General features: G+C 44.0%; 1 protein-coding gene across 4 annotated transcripts; it reads left to right on the top strand.

Moving 5' to 3' along the window:
- Window positions 1-14: 14 nt before the first annotated feature.
- On the top strand, window positions 15-18,494 carry NDE1 (nudE neurodevelopment protein 1). Of its 4 annotated transcripts, XM_065850559.2 has the most exons (10): window positions 15-619; window positions 972-1,073; window positions 8,352-8,483; window positions 9,645-9,798; window positions 11,881-12,029; window positions 12,365-12,501; window positions 13,528-13,707; window positions 14,782-14,873; window positions 15,848-15,981; window positions 17,108-18,494. In XM_065850559.2, exons 3-10 carry the CDS (start codon window positions 8,398-8,400, stop codon window positions 17,199-17,201), a joined length of 1,026 nt encoding a protein of 341 aa, XP_065706631.1. In that variant the 5' UTR covers window positions 15-619; window positions 972-1,073; window positions 8,352-8,397; the 3' UTR covers window positions 17,202-18,494. The 4 variants fall into 4 exon arrangements, with proteins under 4 accessions (XP_065706631.1, XP_065706629.1, XP_065706632.1 ...); XM_065850557.2 differs by lacking the exons at window positions 15-619; window positions 972-1,073 and adding an exon at window positions 3,532-3,619; XM_065850560.2 differs by lacking the exons at window positions 15-619; window positions 972-1,073 and adding an exon at window positions 3,790-3,908.
- The last annotated feature ends 349 nt before the right edge of the window (window positions 18,495-18,843 follow it).

The following is an 18,843-nucleotide window of genomic DNA, read 5'->3' as shown; positions in this document are numbered from 1 at the left end:
GGGCCGGGCGGCACCTGGCCCCGGGGTGGGGGAGCTGCGCGGGTGCCCGCGCCAGACGGGACGGTGGCGGGGTCGCCCTGAGGGGCTGAGGCGGCTCCTGGGGGCAGCCCCGCTCAAGGGCACCCCGGGCCCACGGCTGAGGAGCGGCCCTGTTCCCCCGCCCCCCGGGACCCTCACCTTGCACCGATAGGCACAGCTGAGGCTGCAGGTCGGGGCCGGGGCCGGGGGGTGTCTGGGGGGTCCCGGGCTGTCCGACCCCCGGCAGGTCCCAGGTGCGCCTCGCCGCTCAGGGCGATGAGGAGATCGCCACAACTTTTGACTGGGATCTTGTAGGTAATAATAATTTGAAGCCTTGTGTAAAATTTAAGCTTTCACTTTTAACTTGTTTTTTTCACACACATACCAAATCTTGGTAGGTTGCCAGGAATGGACAGTTTTAACTTTTTAAGAGCCTGAGCCCTTGAAGGCAGTGTATCCTCATAAGCCCGAGGACAGCAGTTAAATGTCAATACTGTTCAGAAATCTGCTGTTTGCATATTTTAACAGAAGCAACTGTAGTGTTCTTCTCTGGGTCACCTTGGGCATCATTGGCTGTGTGTAAGGAGATTCCCCAAGAAAGGTATGTACGGCTTAAAAATACAAAGCAATTACTAACAAAAAAGTTTCTGTCAAGCCACTGGATTAGGTATTAGTGTGCTCCCACCACCTGATAAAACCTGACATCTGCTGGCCAAACAAGCATTAAGGGTGAGCCCTCACAGCTACCTTAGTTTTAAAAACCAGTCATTCCCTGGAGCTGTTGATGTGGGTGATACTGGCACCCCACTGAAGATAACTGGGTTTTATTCACTTCAGGATTTTTTTAACTTTCCACATTGATATTTTTCCTCTTGAATTCTTGTGCTACTAGCAGTTGTTGTTTCAACAACCCTGTCTCTATTTGTAATTTCACTTTTCTTGTCTTTCTGCAGGCATGACTGTGTCTCACCGTTGAACAGTTCCCTCAGGAGCCTGGGCCAAAGTTGTGCAGCAAACCCACATCATCGAGGCCATGCTGGCTCTGTGGTGTGCAGGTAGCTGAGCCCTTTGGGAGGGAGTTACTGACAGAGCAGGGCAGGGTCCACTTTTTGGTGGCTTAGTGTCTTTTGATCATAATGAGCATTTGACAGTTTCATCAAAAAATTGTCAGTACGAGGTTTCAAAAGGGTTTTAAAGTAGCGAGAATCTATTTCTCGCTTAAGTATATGCAAATCCAATTTTACATATACAGACTGCAGAGAATTACATAACATTTTTAAAGAGACAGAAATAGGCTTCATTTGTGTTGAATTCTTGCTCCTCAGTGATAGCGAGATTTGCGTGTGGTATTCTGATACATGTTTGTCCCATCTTTTTATTTGTAACAGTAGTCCATTAAAAAAAATTCAGTAGTTTATAATGACACTAAATGGTCAGTTCCTGTTCCAACCATAGAGCAAGTAGTTCTGTGGCAAGTTATTTAATTATTGCAGCAAAGCAAATTTTTTTTTCCTGTAAGAAGTTATTGCCAAAAATAAAGTCTTGCAACCTTACCAGAACTGAAAGTGTATACATTTTTGCTTGCTTAGCTTTCATGGAAGAATCAGTGTGGCATTCTCCTTAAAATAACCAGGACATGAACCCTAGCACCGCAAAAATCTGCCATTTATTAATTATTAATCAGCAAACTAAAAATAAATGCATAAAATAATTTCTTCTTCTCCTCTGCTGATTTTAAAAGATGAATGTTCTCGTTCTACTTGCAAACAAGGCAGTGATAGTAATTATAGTAACCTTTTTTAATATTTATTGCTCGTGTACAGTAGTGTCTCTGGCATTTGTTAGGGTGTTGTTAACACTGTTTCGGAATTGGCTGAGAGGGTAAACAGCTTCCTCTGAAATCTGAGAACTTTTGCTATGTTTTGCAAGTATTTTTAGATGAGAACTATTAAAAATATTCAGTTGTACCTTTGATATCATCTCTGTATTGTAGCTTGATATCATAGTTCAATGTCATAATGTGAGACACTATCAAACATTTGTTTGGAGAATTGAAGTAAAATGTCTTTTGATCCAAATTAGCAAAGAATGTATAGATTTTTTAATTACTGGGGACGTACTACGATAGTATCTGGTTTATTTTCTGTACTTAGACGATAATAAAAACATTCTTGGGTAATGACAGAATCGCAAATTGCTGTTAACCCAATTTTTTAAATACCTAATTTAGTTTTCTATTCACAGTCGTATAATACTTTGTCTCCATTTACTTCTGCTGAACATCTGAACTGAATGTATAGTTGTTTTGTTCACCCTTTCCAGTTAAAGGTATTTTAGTTGTGGACAGATTTCTCTTAGTGGAATATTATTACCGAAAAGTGTCCATCCTTTGTTACCATCCCAGCCTGGTTCTGCAAAGCCTTCGGGAGAGGAATTCCTGATTTAGACAGTTAAGACTTTCCAGGCCCAGACTCTGCTCCAGGCTGGAATTGCATCACAGAAGTTGATGAAACCGAGATGGGGGCCCCTGCGTGTGGGTGCCGGTCACCCAGCAGTTTGTAAAACGTGCTGCATGAGTGCGTGGTGACACTGGGTGACGTATGGCCACATGTATGTGGGCTGGAGCATATCTACGCATAGGCGGTAATTAGTGGTTATGGTTTGACTCCGGAAACAAATGCCAGACACGCCTAATGACCAAGTGTTTGTGTACGCTGTTGGGTAGGAACACAGCAAGGGCATTTCAGAGTCTCCACAGCCCTGGGTCCCCTTCAGCCTGACCTTGCCTGAGGAGGCATGGCTGGGGGGTCTGAGTTGAGCCACAGCTCAGCCCACGCTCTGCAGGAGCTCATTCCCCTGTGCAGGCTGGCGGCTCGTTTTCTGGAGGGATGACATCATCCTGAGATGTAGATGAGTATAAGGGTCTAATATTTCATCGACCGCTTTGTCCTTGCAACATGGGCTGCAGTGATGCAGGAGCCTGGGCCTCAGTCATGAAAAGGGGACTTTGGTCCAAAAATGTTGCACTGATGTTATTTATGGTCACTGGCTCACCTCTTGATCTTTCAGAAGAGGCATTTGGAATAAAAAAAAATAATAGTTAACGTTAAGCTTTTTGTCTTTTAGAGCATTTCAAGAGAAAATGCGTATTTAAATCACAGCGCGGTGGCAGCTGCCGATTTCTACCGTTAACGCCTTACAGGTTGCAGGCGCTTGTGCCCGCTGCGGCTCGGCAAGCACTGATGAAGGGATTGAGCGCGGCTCAGGCGTGCCAGGGCTGAGCGTGAGGACGAGCCGTCACTCCCGGCCCTGGGGGCCATGGCTGAAGGGATGGGATGGGGTGTGAGCGGGGCCGGTGGCGCGGGGAGCGGAGGGGATGGGAAGGGCCGGGCAGGCCCGGCCGCCCCCGAGCGCCTTTTGAAAGTAACGAAACTTTCCAAACCTCCCAGCCGGCGCGTCCTGGCGGCGCTGATTGGTGGAGCTCACAGCGGCACGTGATCAGCAGCCAATGGGGGGCGGCCGGGCTGAGCCGGGCCGGGCCGGGCCGGCCGGGGCGAGCGGCGGCGGCGGCCGGCGCGGGGAGAGCTTGGGAGCCGCAGCGGTGAGAGGCGGGTGGCAGCGGGGCTGCCCCGCCGGGGGCGGAGGAGGGAGGGGAAGGGCGGTTTCGGTGCGACGCTGTCCCTTGTCCTGCGGTGGTAACTGGGGTAGTGAGGCAAGGGGAGACGGAGCTGGGACCCCGCCCGTCCCGCATCCTTCTCTGCGGACGCGCTTCTGGAGTTAAGGCTGCTGCGGGGGGGGAGTGTGGGAACCGTGCCCGCTGCTGAGCTCCCGCCCAGCTCCGTATGGCCGTGGGCAGCACCGGCACTGACCCCTCGGCTGGAGGCGGCAAGGTCAGGCGTTTCGGGAGGGGAAAATCCACGGAGCTTCCTTAGGAATATCTGGAAACGCTGGGCTGGGATCGGAGGAGACGAGGGCTCTGCTGAACTGAGCCCTTTGGGAGAGAAAGCCCTGAGAAGATGATCGCTCTTTTCAGTGCCGGCTGTGGGATTCTGCACTAATCCTGCTGCTCCAGTGACCTCTTGCTTTTCTCTCTCTTGTGGTGATTTTCTTTTGTATTGCTCAAACAAAAGAAAACAGGCCCTTATGTTACAGGAAGCCCCTTGGGAGGGGACTCTTAAGAAAACGTAGTTTTCATAGGATGGGAAAGCTTTTCAGGAGCAAAAAGGGCTTTTTGTTTTGGTTTACAGTTAGGAAAAAATGTCTGATAGGAGCTTCATCATCTCTGCCATGGATAATTCAGTAGTATTTATGGTGCTGTTTTACTCTTGTTTTTTTGTTACAATATGAAGTACTCTGACTCAGGCCATCAGGCATTATCACTACAAAGAGAGGCCAACATTGTTCACCGAAGTAAAATGTTCTTTTGTTTTTAAAAAAAAAAAAAAAAAGGTGTGCAGGGTTGTCTTGAGTCTTTTATGCTAGGACTGGAACAGAATCTATGTTGAGGTCATGGTGAATTTGGTGAACTCAGACTCTGATTCCCAGATTGAAGTTCCTTCAATAATTTTGTGTGTGACTCTTTTTTTTTTAGTGTTTGTTTTGTTGTTTTTTTTTTTTTTTCCTTAAGAATTTTGCAATTCTGCTCTCACTTGTATGAAATAGTTTCCGCAACATTTCTGCTGAGGTGTTTTTCTCATTGCAGAAGTCCACTCCCCACCCATAAACGCTTCCATTTCCCGTATGATGTAGAGGTTTTGTAATGCTCTGACCAGCACTTGTGCTGCCTGCATGCAGGAAATCTGGCCAGACGTCTCTTCTGGCTTCATGTGTGCAAAACCAAAGAAGATGCAGCCAGCGTGTGCCTGCTATAGAGTGAGAATTTCTCTCCTTATTTTTTTCCACATTTGCCAATGTTTAGCAAAACATTGCTAAAACCTCCTCTACCTCCCTTACTTTCCCCCTTTTGTAGTGAGCGTAGACAATGAGAAGTTCCTAATTGGTTTAATTAATTACTTTCCAGGCATTTTTGCGTACTGTCTCCAAGCTGTTAAAAATCAAGGTGGAAGGCAACGGGGAAAAACAAGAAGTCAAAGCCATACCCTTTCTACAGGCAGCTTAGAAATATTTATGAGTGGTTTTCTTGTGCTTTGTTTTGTGGTGTTTGTTTTTTTAATCCAGTTTCAGAAGAACAAAAAGGTTTTAACACTTTGTCTAAAACTTGGGATTTTTCTTTTCTGTTTCAGTTTGTATCTTACATCCTTGTTTAGTTTGAAAATCCCTGTGAGCTAAGATGTAGTGCAGGTGTACAGGGAGCCTAATAGGTTTTCCTTGTGTGTTTCAGACAAAAAGCATGCACCCATGGCTTGGGACAGGAGTGAAACAGTCTCTGCTGTGTGGTGTCATCTCTGTGGAATAAGTATAGGTCCACAGTCCTGTGTATTTGCAGTTTAACAATTTTAAATTATAAGGACTATTTAGTAATGGTAACTGTGAAGCAGAGTGTACTGTTGACGGATAACATCCTTCGTGGGTCCGCAATCTCATGTTTGCAAAGACATAATTAGAAACAGAAGGGGACAGCACCTCTCTCCATCTGTGAAAGTTGTCGAGGTTCTGTGGAGCTCAGTTAAGGAAAGTTCCTTTGTATGTGACTGTACAGTCTTAAAAAATGCAAATTAGTACATTCTTTTAGTCCTTCCAAAGTGCAGTGTGCAAACACAAGTGAGAGCCAGATATGAGCATATTAAGGCTTTTGAGGCCAATGGGAGCTGTGTCTTTTGGTTCCAGAGGGTTGTTTGGAAGCTTTCGGGAGCAAGATATCTTGCAATCCATCTTTATCTTAGTCTGACTTCTTTTTGGTGACTGTCTGAACACAGATATGTGATTTATTCTAACACTTGTGTCGGAAGAATTCCTCTTTGGACACTTCTGAAATACATTTTAGTTTGTGTAGCAAACCCAGGCATACCCTGGATGGAATCTTTGTTCTTGAAGAAATACAGAAACTTGTCGAATGGTGAGAAATAACCATCTGAAGGAACTCTAGCTTGCTGTTCTCTGCAGTGCTTTGACCGCAGTGATGGGTGATAGACCTTTTTGGTTTCTCATTGCACCTGCATCACCTCTTTGTGTCTGACCCCTCCTCCCTCTCCCTCATCTGTAAAAGACAATTATTTTTTTCTTCCCAAATGCACTGCAAGGATTGGTCTGTGTGTACACAGCGCCTTGAGCATGAGGACATGCTCATTAACTTCAAAGACACCTTCAGTTCGCTTAAAAATGATAGAGTAGATGTGTTGTAAACGATCCTAGGTCAAGCATGTTAATTATGTTTGGTTGAGATTTTTATTTTTAATGGGCAAGGGTGCTGTTAGGAAAATCACTCCTCTTCACGCTCCTTTTCCACTCTTTTTTTCCCCAGTGCATATTTTGGTAAGTACATACAAAGAGCAGCAGCCTTGAGACTTCTTGCTGAAAGTGTCTCAGCACATAGTGGTTTTATTTGTTAGAAAGAAAACATGTAGTTTTGTCTAATTGCCATTTTGTGTAATGAAACTGCATTATAAAAACTAAAACTTAGTAACTCTTCCCCTCACCTGCCAGCTCCCCTTCCAAAGAACAGCATAATTTTTGGGGGTGTGTAGCTAACCATGCATTGAGGTGTGGGCACAGCCGCTGAGCTGTGACACTGCTCACCCTTTGCTCTGTAACCTGAAAATCCCCTGGGCCGTGACAAGGGCTTGGACTGTGCAGCATTGCTGGGGACGTGAGAATTGGGCTTTAGATTACCAGACTACTGTAAGTACTTGATACTGTGGTCCGTAGTAAAGAACTACTTATGTTTGTCTCAGTAGAGTTATTAGATAGATAGCTCTTAAGCTTGTTTAAACCAGGTGATTTTCTGGAAAGTCTCAGCACAGGTGATGAATAATTTTTTCCACTGAGTTCAGTAGATGTGCAGTAGATGCACATTTTCTTTAGCTATGACATGTTGCTCAGACTCTAGCATTTTCCTGAGTCTCATAAATAAAGCGGAAGGCAGGACTGATGTCTAAATGATCTTTGAAGCCTTTGGCTATTTTCTTCCCCTTTATTCCAGCAGGATTACCCCTAGAAAATGTTTTGCTCAGTAGATCTGGAGCTGAAATTTGATAGAAGAACTATGTTTCCTCAGTCATTAGGTTTCAGCAATGCAGTTTTCTGTCAACTGCCATTGTCACGAATTGTTAAACTCCACCTTTATGTACTGTCCTTGATCTGTTTGGGTTTCTATTAAATTGAAAATGTCTGTGGAATCTTTGTCTCACCCAGGGTTAGACGTGGGCAGGTTGTCTGGAGCATTAAGTTTTATGTTTCTCTATTGTCAAGACTAACTCATATAATATTTGCTAGTGACCTGTTTCTTATAGTAGAGTGCATCATGCCCATCAAAGTGCATTTATTCAATTGTGGTCTCTAGATACTTAAGTCTTAAAGCAGGAGTGACCAGCTCGAGGTTCTTGATTCCCCTGCGGCCCTTTCATGTGTCATTCCCAGGTGGGACCTGTGTCCTGTGACTGGGTTTGTGCTGGCACAGGGACAACTGGATGGTCTGGATTGGTCACCAGGTTGGTGCAATCTCTCTGCGTACCTGGTCCAGCCAGGTGTGATCCCACTGAAACCTCTCTGGAGCTTTCATCCTCACCTCCTTGGGAATTTCTGGAGCTCCCTTCTCCCATGGCTCTCTGAGGTATCCAGGTATATCGTGGCTCTCAGCCATGCATGGTTTATGACATTTCAGGTTTAAAGTCAAGTAGCTTTGTCTATGTTGACCTCGGGAGAAATGTTTCATGTGTCCATCAGTAATGTTCATAAAAAGCTTAGGTGTTCCTGGAAGTATTAACACAGGAAATTAGTATCTTGAGTACTTTATCTGTGTCTTTTACAAGTTGCTCTTTAATTTCATGGTAAGTGTCTTCAGTGTTGTTGAAGCTGACAATTCAGCTCATTTGGAGCTGAAGTTGTGCCCGTGATGTTTTGTCTTTTATTTGTGTTCTGTGTGCGTGAGCACAGCTGAAGCTGAAGTGTTTGGTTTGGTGCTCTGTGCTGCGTAGTCAGAGGGTGGGAAAGGTGCTCAGTGCTGGGGATGTGGTGTTAAGTGTGGAGCAGCCTTGGGAGAACTGGGGAAAGGAACCTGGTTACTCAGTAGTGGTTCTTTCACATTTATGGTGTCTGACAGAGCCTCGTCAAGCCTTGAGTTTGAACTCCAACTGTGCAGTGACCTGCTGCTCTGCACCAAAAAGTACTGAGGTAGCTCAGTCTTAGTTCTTATCCTTTATCCTTTAACTTTCTAGGGCGGAACAAAAATGAACCCGGGGTTTTAAACGTTGCGAACTCATCATGGAAGACTCGGAAGGACATCACTTCAGCTCAGTGGAAGAGGAGACCAGATACTGGAAAGAGCTGGCTATGAAATACAAGCAGTGGTAAGGCAATGGCTTCCTTCCTTTAAGTTGTTTGATGGGGTGTGTAGCACCACGTTCAAAGGCACAGGGCGTTTCAAAAAGATGCAACCAAAACACTTTGTGTTGTGGGATCACCGTCTTGCGAATGACTGAGGCTGGAGCTGTTTGTGTTTGTGAGAGGCATCTAGCCTTAATAATTTAAAATTCTACGCCCTGCCCTTTCAAGTGATAAGAGTTTCATTCATGGGCGGTTCATGGTTGCAGAGATACAGTAATTTCAATTTGCATCTTTTTGAAACACCCCTATATTGCTTTGAAATTGGGTCCATCTTTTTGAAAACACCCTGTGCGGGAGAGTAAATTCAAAGTGGTTCAGCTGTCTTGAGTGGTAGCAGTAGCAATGCTTCTGCGTGAACTACAGCAGCTGAGTCCTTTATACTGATTTGAGCAGCAAATCTGTGCTGCTGTGGCACTGCTGGTTGTGGTGCCTGCTCTGGTTTGAGTAGGACTGTGTGCGCTGGCATGGTGCTGCTGTCATTCTTTGTATCTCTGAATCAAGAATGGTTTGACGTCACGTACATGGAGGAGGATCCCTGGCTGAGAATGGACACGCTTCACTCCTCCCTTTAGCTCATTATGTTGCTGTAAATGCATCAAAGGGCAAAAAAAATGCCAACTTTCTAGATGCTGATATTGGTGGGTTTGTCTTAGACCAAGTGTTCACACTTTTCCATGCTGCTTGTTTAGCTTGCTGGAGAATTGTTTCAGTAGAATTGTTCAAGAATACAAGAATATCTTTCCTTCCATCTTTTTCTTTCTTTCTTACTTGCTTTGTTCATATTTCCAAGTAAGTAATTGAATTCAATAACAGATAAAATCTGCAGATGGCAGTGGACAATGTACAAGCTAAAGAGACTCCATGTGTCCTCAACACCTATAGTGTGAATACAGATTTGGGGATTTTTCTATTTATTTGGGCTTTCTAAATTTGTTTGGGGTGGCTTTCCATGCTTGTTGGACAGACATTTGCATATGATCCTCCCTTCCTATGGAATATGTATGTTGGAGAAGGGCGTAGAGCCTTCTGTGTTAAGGAGCAGTATTTTTTTACCTGGAGTGTACAAGAGAGATTTTTGTTCTTTGTTCACAATGATGAATTCTGTTGCTGAAATTGCTCTCTAGTGCTGAGAATACACAGGAGGAACTGCGTGAATTCCAAGAAGGGAGTCGAGAGTATGAAGCTGAACTGGAGACTCAGCTGCAGCAAACAGAGTCCAGAAATAGAGACCTTCTGTCAGAAAACAATCGCCTGCGGATGGAACTGGAGTCAGTTAAGGTAGGAGTGGATGATACACACAGTACTTGCACGTCCGAAGTGCAACGGTGAACAAGACAGGCACGTGCAATTTCATCTTGCCTGTTGAACAGGAACATTCAGCATTACAAAGAGATTGGACAGAAAACTGCAAAAAGTCTTGAAAAATTAAGAAATACCAATCCATTGTCTGCTTTGAGGGTGCTTGGACGCCTTGGTAATGTTCCCGAACTCCTGTTTGCAGGTTGTGAATATGTGTCAGGATAGGTTTGAGATGAGAGCAATTTGTTTGCAGTAGAGTGGAGACTAAACATGAACATAACAGAGCTGCTGTTCTCTTCCTTCTTCCATTTACTTAGTGCTTTTGTTCACAGCTTTCTTGTCTGCACTGTGCAGACACAGATAATACTGTAGAACAATCAAAATACAAATGTTCCAGCTGTATTCTTGCATTACGTAAGAAATCTTAGTAGTTCTAAACCCTTTTTACACAATTGTGTATTTCTTATCTGGCATTCCAGATAAGCTGGGAAGGAGCAGCCAGGAGGTAACACACATAACTGCAAGGAATAAAGCAGCTTCAGTCCTGGTTTCATTACCACATCTTTGTGTACTTGGAGAAAATAATTTGTCCTCTTTGTACTTGGTTAGCCTTCTGTGAAACTAAGAACCAGCTGAAAAGCATTAACTTCCATAATTGTAAAATGTAAGGAATATGAACTTACTGAGATGGAACTTTATACTAGAGTGACTTAAACAATGAAGCTATCTAGAGTATGAAGAGAGATTAGTCTACCTCATTTCAGTCTCATTAAAGATGCTGTTGACAGGTTTCATTGTATTTGTTATGTTGCACTGATCTTTGTTCTTGTATCAGTACCTTAGCAGTATTAAATGCTCGACATGGTGTATGGAGTATTGGTCTGCTGTTTCATGTAGTCACATAAACCTGTGGAAGCTGATGGGCTGGGGGAGAAGGTGTAAGTTCAACAAAAACAAAACCTGCAGTTCATTTAGTTGAGGGAGGTGCAAACTATTTTCTTTCTTTAGAGGAGCCAGGACGAGAGGAGGGGACAATGAACCAGCCAAAGCAGTTAAGAATGAAAACAGTAGAAACAACATAGAACCTCAAAAAGTGGAGGGTAAACATATTTTAGAAAATCTTATCCTTCACAGCTGATAACTTTATTAAAACATATTCTGCTTGAAACAAACCTTTTAACAATTGGCTATTCATGCAGCCTGCAAACTGCAGTAATAGCCTGCAGTGAAGGAACAGAGAGTCCATTGATGGCCAGATCAGCTGATAGTTTATTACAATTGGCTGAAAACAAAGACTCAAACCTTGCAGTTCTGGGTTTTTATCTGAATCAATTCAAGAGCAAAGCATTAAACTTGTGAAGCTATTGAGCAGCAGTGTTAACTGAGCCCATCAAGGGTTGGTGTCTGCATCTGGGTCAACGCCGGTGAACTTTGTGAGGCCCACACAGCCAAGGCTTTGAGCTTTACCAGCCTAGCATGTGTGCCTGCTCCTGCTTGGAAACAGAGTTCACACTACCTAAAAATAAACATAAATAATGCTTTGGAGGGTTTGTTCAGAGTTTTCTGTTAAGCCAGTTGAAACTCTTCTTGGAGTTTGGGGGCTCTTAAATTCAGCATGTAACTATGCTTCAGAGATCTGAAATTGTAGCGGTGCCACCGCACTGTAAGCAAACAAGAATTTCATGTGCTAAAATAGCTGTCTTCACATTATCAATCATGCTAGACTACATGCCGTGGGTTTAAAATTCCAGTGCACGGATTTGCTTTCAATGACTTCAAGTGTATTGTACTTCAATTCTGAATGGAGAAAGCACTTCAGGAATGCTACTCATACCGCAATCTTGGAGTTTCAAAAAAAGTAATCCTTGGCATGTTGAAGTGATCTGATAGCAAGGTGTTGCAGCAGACAGTGTGCTGTGAAGCTTTCCCTGCCACGTGGTGTGGAGCTGACTTTGCATGAAGTGACGGAGCATCTGCCTTTAAAGGGGCTCAGACAACGCCACAGAAGGGGTATGTGCATTGCTAAGTCACTGATGTGCTGTTTGATTTGCCTTTGATTAGGAAAAGATTGAAATGCAACATTCAGAAGGATACAGGCAAATCTCTGCGCTGGAAGACGACTTGGCACAGACAAAAGCTATTAAAGATCAGCTTCAGAAATACATTCGAGAACTTGAGCAAGCAAATGATGACTTGGAAAGAGCAAAAAGGTGACCCACCTTCTGTGTTTTCATTTTCCACCTCTGTGCTGTCCTGTGAGCACAGTGTCACTGAACTGTTTGTGATGCTGTGCTCATTGGCACGGCCATTCTCAACTAATCAGGTGATGACCGTGGTCAAGAGGTCTGTGGCAGATGGGAAATGTGACAATTTTTTCCCTTCCCCTGTGCACATTGCACTCTTTCATATCTTACAAGCTACAAAAAAAATAATGATAGAACAAAGCAAAGCAAACCAAACAAAAACACATAATCCCTTGTGAAAGAGGGAGTTCCTCTATGTGGTTGAAGGATCTGGTAGTGACACCTTGTGCACTCTTTTTCAGAGCCACTATAATGTCTCTGGAGGATTTTGAACAGCGTTTAAACCAGGCTATTGAAAGAAATGCTTTTCTGGAGAGTGAGCTGGATGAGAAAGAAAACCTCCTGGAGTCTGTGCAGCGCCTGAAAGATGAAGCAAGAGGTTAGCCAGAAATTCCTTGGATCTTTCCCTTTCTCCCCTCCTGGCTTGTAGCTGGCTTTTATGTTTGCACCTTTTCAATCTGTTATCTGAAATGTAGAAGTAAATGAGGAAGCTTCAAGACTGTTCCTTGCTGCTCCTTGAACTTCTGACCTTGTTCCAGAGCAGCTCACAGAAACAAAAGTCTGTTCCAGTCTTCTCCTAATCAGTGGTGAAGCTTCAGGACCTTAGGGCGTTAAGAAGAGCCAGTCCAGCTGTGACACGTGCTGGTCTGGCTTCTTGTAACTCATGAAGGCCAGTTTTAATAACCATTAACCTTGTTGTTTCCTGGCCTGTGAAAAGTGTAGTCAATGAAACAGTAATGGGGCAGTAGAACTGACTTCTGGTTACCTTTGAACAGCCTCACGTGCTGGCTTCTCGGTATCTGTCAGTAAGGCCAGGTGAGAAGAGAGAGACCATGTAGCTGGAAAAACACCTTCTATTTTCAGATCTGCTCAGGTTCTGTGCCCTTGAGTGGTTTCCAGAAGCTACAGCCAGGCTGTGGGATGGAAGTGCTCTGACCCTTGGCTAGACAGCGCTGTGGCTTCCACCTCGCCTCAGCCCAGGTTTCCTTCATGTGGAAACCAGGATAGAAGAGAAAAGGGTACAACAGGTAGGATCTCAGCCTGGCCAGGAGCTGGAATGAAGCTGACATGTGCCAAGCTGCCGAGCCTAGCTCTGTGCCTCCCCTTACAGCCCATGACATTTGGCAAGGGGTTAACTCCCTGCCTCAAAAGGAGCCTTGCAAAAGGATATGCAAATTAAAGCCAGATATAGCAACTGAACTAATGCTACAAAAACATCTTGAGCCACAGTCCTAGAAAAGCCTTTAGCTAGATTTTGAACGTATACCTGGAGTAAGCTTTACAGGGATAAGTGACTTCACCTCCATAAGGAGAACAATCTTTTGGGCAAAACAAGCCTTCTCACCTGTTTGTATCTTGATGGATACAGACTCTGAAGTCTTGCTTTGTTTTGTTTCCTTCGTAGATCTACGACAAGAGCTTGCAGTGCAGCAGAAACAGGAGAAACCCAAAACACCGATGCGGACTGCCCAGGAAACAGAAAGAACAGACACTGCAGTTCAAGCGTCCTTATCTGTGCCCTCAACTTCCTCCGTGCACCGGGCACCCAACATCAACACACCCACCCCTGCAGCATTTAGGAGAGGTGACTGACAGGGAACCAGCACACAAATGCTGCTTGATGCTCTTGGTTTTACTGTAGTTTCTGGCTGAAGGAGGAGTGACAAGAAGGGAGCAGTGTTGAGTGTTTCAGTTAGATACACCTAAATCTAGTCATCATGGTCTCAGTATTTGTACACTGATTTTTGGGGGTTATTCATAGGCTGTTCACTTCCATTTGACTTGAACTGTCCAGTAATAATAATTGTTAGGGACAAGATGAGCTGTTGGGACTTTACTATTAGTTCACAACTGTCCCAGAGATGTTTGGCCAACTTAGGGGAATGATTTTAAAAACTTCAGTGTGATCTTTAATGCCATGCTCGTATTACTTGAATTTACTTCTCTGTGAGAGTATGTGCTCTTTGAGAGAAGCTTTTTTTCTACTCTGAAACAGCAGGACACTGACAAGTCATCCCAGCTGTCCGTACTAAATGACTGTTTCTCTGCTTTCATGTCGAGAATATTAGTTACTTTTTGTGAGCTCTGGTTATTTCAATAACAATAATTCCCTGATCTCCTTAAAAAAGCCAGAAATTTGGGTAACTGTATTCCTGTGTAGGTGTAGGGAGTTGTACTGTCGCATTCTGATTAAGTAATATTATAGCTCTGAGCACTAACGAAGCTTGATTGGGGGCTTCAGTATGCTTAGCGTAAAATTACGTGTTTTGTGTGGAGGAATTAATGCTTCTGTAAAAGTGAGATGATTTGGATATTTGTAGTAAAATGGGAGACGCTGGTCCTCTCTGAGGACACATCCCACTGCAGCAACTGAGGTGCAGAGTAGACTGGTAGAACAGATCTCTAGAAGCTCGAGACAGAGCACATCTGGAGACTTTAGCTTAAGACAGCCTAACTTGAGCTGTGTCAGGGACACAGTGCTTCATATTCCTAATGGATATGAAAGATCTGGAGGTGAGATACAAAAAGGTGAAGATATTGATGCTTTCTCTGCTCTGTATGTCAGACTGTCTTCTGGTTTTCAGTGTGAAAGCTTTTTTTTTTGTACAATTTTCTTATTGTTAATGAGTAATGTATCCTTCTTTAACATGTCCTGCAGGTCTTGAGGACAGTTACGGTGCAACCCCTCTCACACCTGCTGCAAGAATATCTGCACTGAACATCGTGGGAGACTTGCTGCGGAAAGTGGGGGTGAGCTTTTCCCTGCTAGCCAGGGCTCTTGGCAAGGTGGAGCTGTTTGAAACCGCAGCCGGCGCTGTTCGTGCTGCTGCTTCAGAGGAGACTTTGCCTCCAGGTTAGCTAAGCATGGCCTTGAAATTTGGTCTGGACTTTGTATGTTTCTGACCAGCCTCCAAATAAAGATGGACCCTGCTCTGTTTTTCTCAGACCTTACCCACATGGGGATAGGATCTTCCTCTACAAATTTCTGGAAGTGCATGTGCAGAAAGAATAAATTGGCATGAGTAAATTAAGAAGGGATCTGCTTCCATGAAAGGTAGCAAGGAAAGGCTGGTGCCTGCTGTTCAGTGGGCTTCTGATGAAGTTTGTTTTAAGAGGCCAGTGACCCTTTGAGCAAGGCCTAATGTCATGTTAAGCTGTAGTTTGACTTTTAATGTAGTGCTGATGCTGGAAAAATTGTCCTTCTGTTTTCTCCCTAACAGCCCAGTGCTGTTTTGGCACAAGCATTTGTATGACTTTCTGATACAGCTGAAGAGTAACCCAGCAACAAAGCAGGAATGATCTAGGGTGGGAGCATGTGGGGGAGAAGAGGGGATCAGTTCCCTTTGGTGTACCACCTAGTACATACAACCTAGTGTGTGTCCAGAGAAACAGCTCAAACCTAAGAAGTGATACCTCCAAGAAAGATGTCAAAATCTCCCTGAGGAAGGTGAAGATTTTGTGTTCCTGCTGGTGAACAGCAGCAACTCCTTGACCTCCCCTGCAGAAACAGAAAATTGCTTTTAGAGAGATGACTGACTTAATCTTTTTGAAAATTCAGAACTTGTGTGGCCCTGGGGTCTGGCAGGTTCCTCTACTGGACACCTCCTTCCGAAAGAATCAAAGAAATCCCCAAACACCCTTGCTGCTGTTTGGGTGTGCCACAGTGCCATCTTGTGAAAGAGAAGGGCGATGCCTGACATTTGTCTCGTCTGTGTTTCTCTTAGGCTTTGGAGTCCAAACTTGCGTCTTGCCGAAACTTTGTGTATGACCAGTCTCCAAACAGAACCGCGGTGTCCATGTACATGAACAGAGATGTCCTGGAAACCCGCCTGAGCCCTCAGCCGCTGGGTGACACGGGGTGAGTGTCTGCTCTGCTGTCTCACTGAGAGCTGCTGCTGTTACAACTTAGTGGCTGATACTGTTCTATTTAGTATTAAATATTTGTTTTGGTGGGGACAGATTTGTTTTCAACAGATATGAAGCTTAGTTATTCAGGATTATGATCTGAATGTTTCAGATCAGTTCATAGTGTTAATTTTGGGGTCATCCTGTGCAGGGACAGGAGTTGGACTTGATGATCCTTGTGGGTCCCTTCCAACTCAGGACATTCTATAATTCTGTGATTAAGAGTTGGAATCAGTAGCTGCTGAAATTCAAAGACTAACTGGAATCAAGGTTTGAAAACCACAAATTCAGATAAAATGTAATATATATATTTTATTATAAACCCAGTGTTTAAATGGGATGAAGTACAGCAGAGGAGCTCTTGATTATTGACTCAATTTGTTTCGTGCTAAATATTCTTATAGAAGTGATATCTCAGGAACATTATGGCACACTTAAGATTCTCATTTGTGGGAGAACTGGAAAAGCAGATAACGGGGTCACTCAGAATGCTTTATGGTTGTTAAGATGTGTTTCCAGGGAGCAGCTGACAGGAAGTTAAAGAACTGAACTTATACATTTGTCTGAACACTTGAACTGGTTGTCTTGTTTTAAACAAAGAAAAATCAGTAAGATTATCACAAATTGCAGTTCAGCATCTGCTTAAAATGTGCCAGTTCTGTACCGCACATTATTTAGATACTCTGTAAATTAAGCGCCTGTAGTACTAGACCCTTGTGCTGGGCATACCGGTTTGTCCTGCTACCCAGGGCCCAAAGCTGTGTGGAAGGAGTGTTCCACATCGTCCTTGCTGTCCCAGCCTGGGGAGAAACCTTATGAAAGCTCCTCCAAGAAATCCTCAAGAGCCATATAAATTCCAACACCTGTCAAAGAAAGCTGCTCTCTGCTCGCAGGGAAACAGAGCCCAGTGTTACAGCGGAAACTCAGCCCAGTTAGATAACAGGCTCGCTTAGGGCTCAGGGGGATTTTCTTCTATCTGTTGATGTCTCATGCTGAACAGTGTACTCTGCAAGTGATCAGCAATTCTGAAGATGGTAAAACTGAGCAAGAAATGTACTTTTGTTGTTTTTTATTTGCAGGTTAGTGAAACGCCTGGAGTTTGGAATACGGCCTTCAAATACTCCAGGACCATTGAGCCATCCCTCACAAAGTGTTGTCAAGATGCTGCTATGAAAACCTTGTCTGGCTTTGGGAAAGAAAAAAATATATATATTTTTTAAACTTTTTAGTTTTAAAGAGAATATCACTGAGCAATCAGGCAGCGATCTTGGGTTGGTGAGGACTGAACCAGAAGCTGAAGTTGGCAATGGCCTTGCCCAGCCTGGCCTCTCAGCTGAGTCTGTGTGCAGTGTGATAAAGCGATGCGGCCTCGCAGTGCTGGACTTCTACTTGCTTCCTATGTTAGTTGCTGTAAATAACTCCCAGAAGTTGTTTTTTGACACTGCCAGGTAGAGCCACTGTCCCTCTAGCTACACCAGAGATGGCGTTCCCTGTGCAGCTCCTCAGGCCTTAGCTTTTGCTGTCCATCCATGGTATTCTGGCTTAAACCTTGGTTGCGCTGACTTTCTGTCACGGGTGTTGTGTGCTCCATTAGAGGAGTGCTTTTATGTGGAAAAAGGTGTATTTCTGCAGGGAAGCCGCTCGGCTCTTTGTGGGATGTTTGCTGGTTGCTGGTCAGAATCGTGCTGCACAAAACCTGCCTCTGTGGTGGCAAGATGGTTTGGTAAGCAATGATTTGCTGTTAAGAACAGGTCATGGCTGAGGGTGAGGAATCCTGAGTGCTTGGGAGGGCCCAGACCTAAAGACAAGGTAGGAGACTTAGGACTGGCTTAGCACAGAGCCATTTCTTTCTGCCAGTTGTGGCCCATAAAGCCCAGCTGCTGCAGGAGGCAAGAGACCTGATGAAATTCCTACTTCTAACATTTTGATAGGTGGGTTTTACTGCTTTCCAAACTTCCCTTTATTAATGTGCCTTGGGTATTAGTGGTTTTCTTGTTTTATTTTTTTTTTCTATGAGAATATATGCTTTCAGCTGTTATTAATTTAGATTTTGTTTTTAACCTGAAGTCACTTATGTTAGACAAATGCACCTGAGTAGGTAATTATTTTAAAGTCAGGTTTTTTTCCACCCTTATACAATATTACTGCATTTTAGTTTGTTTTTAAGTGACGTAGGTTCACTCACAGTATTAACATACCTCATGGAAACCTGTACTTGCAAAAATAATCATGCCTAAACAATTTCTATGGGGTTTTTGCAGAGGGTGGGGAGGGGAGGGGAGAAGTTACTTGACAAACAAATGCGTAATGGGTTGGGTTTTGGTTTTTTAAGAAAATGCTGTGAAAACAGCCACTGATGCATCTATTTCTCTAGAACAGGAAATAACCACAGATCATTCCCATTATTCGGACCATCTACAAAGTTGGCTTAACTGGGGAGCAGAATAAAGCTTATTTTGAATGCTAGTTGTTGATTTATTTGGAGGTTGTTTTGCAAGTTTTCGCTGTGGTTCATGCACAGATGTTTGCTACCAGTTTCTCATCTGTTTCTGATCAATGAAGCTGAAAGAGACATGGTTTGTTTTGCTGTATCACATGCAAAGATTTTCCTACATCTCTTGCTCCTCATGGTTTCCTACCTAAGGAATGTAAACCTTGCAATAGCTAAAGGTGCCTCTGGGATTTACAGTGCTTAGCATTGGTGCTGCTCTCTTAAAATCTTGAGCTCTGGCTGTTTTAACGTGATTCTTGTTCTCTCACACGGGAAGTTGGCACTTTTCTTAGGAGGAGCAGAAGTGCATGGGCTGCTTCGTTA

Source organism: Patagioenas fasciata, chromosome 15 (assembly GCF_037038585.1).
Source record: "Patagioenas fasciata isolate bPatFas1 chromosome 15, bPatFas1.hap1, whole genome shotgun sequence".
NCBI lineage: Eukaryota > Metazoa > Chordata > Aves > Columbiformes > Columbidae > Patagioenas > Patagioenas fasciata.
The sequence above is the reverse complement of the archived record's forward strand: the minus strand, read 5'-3'. Positions and strand labels throughout refer to the sequence as shown.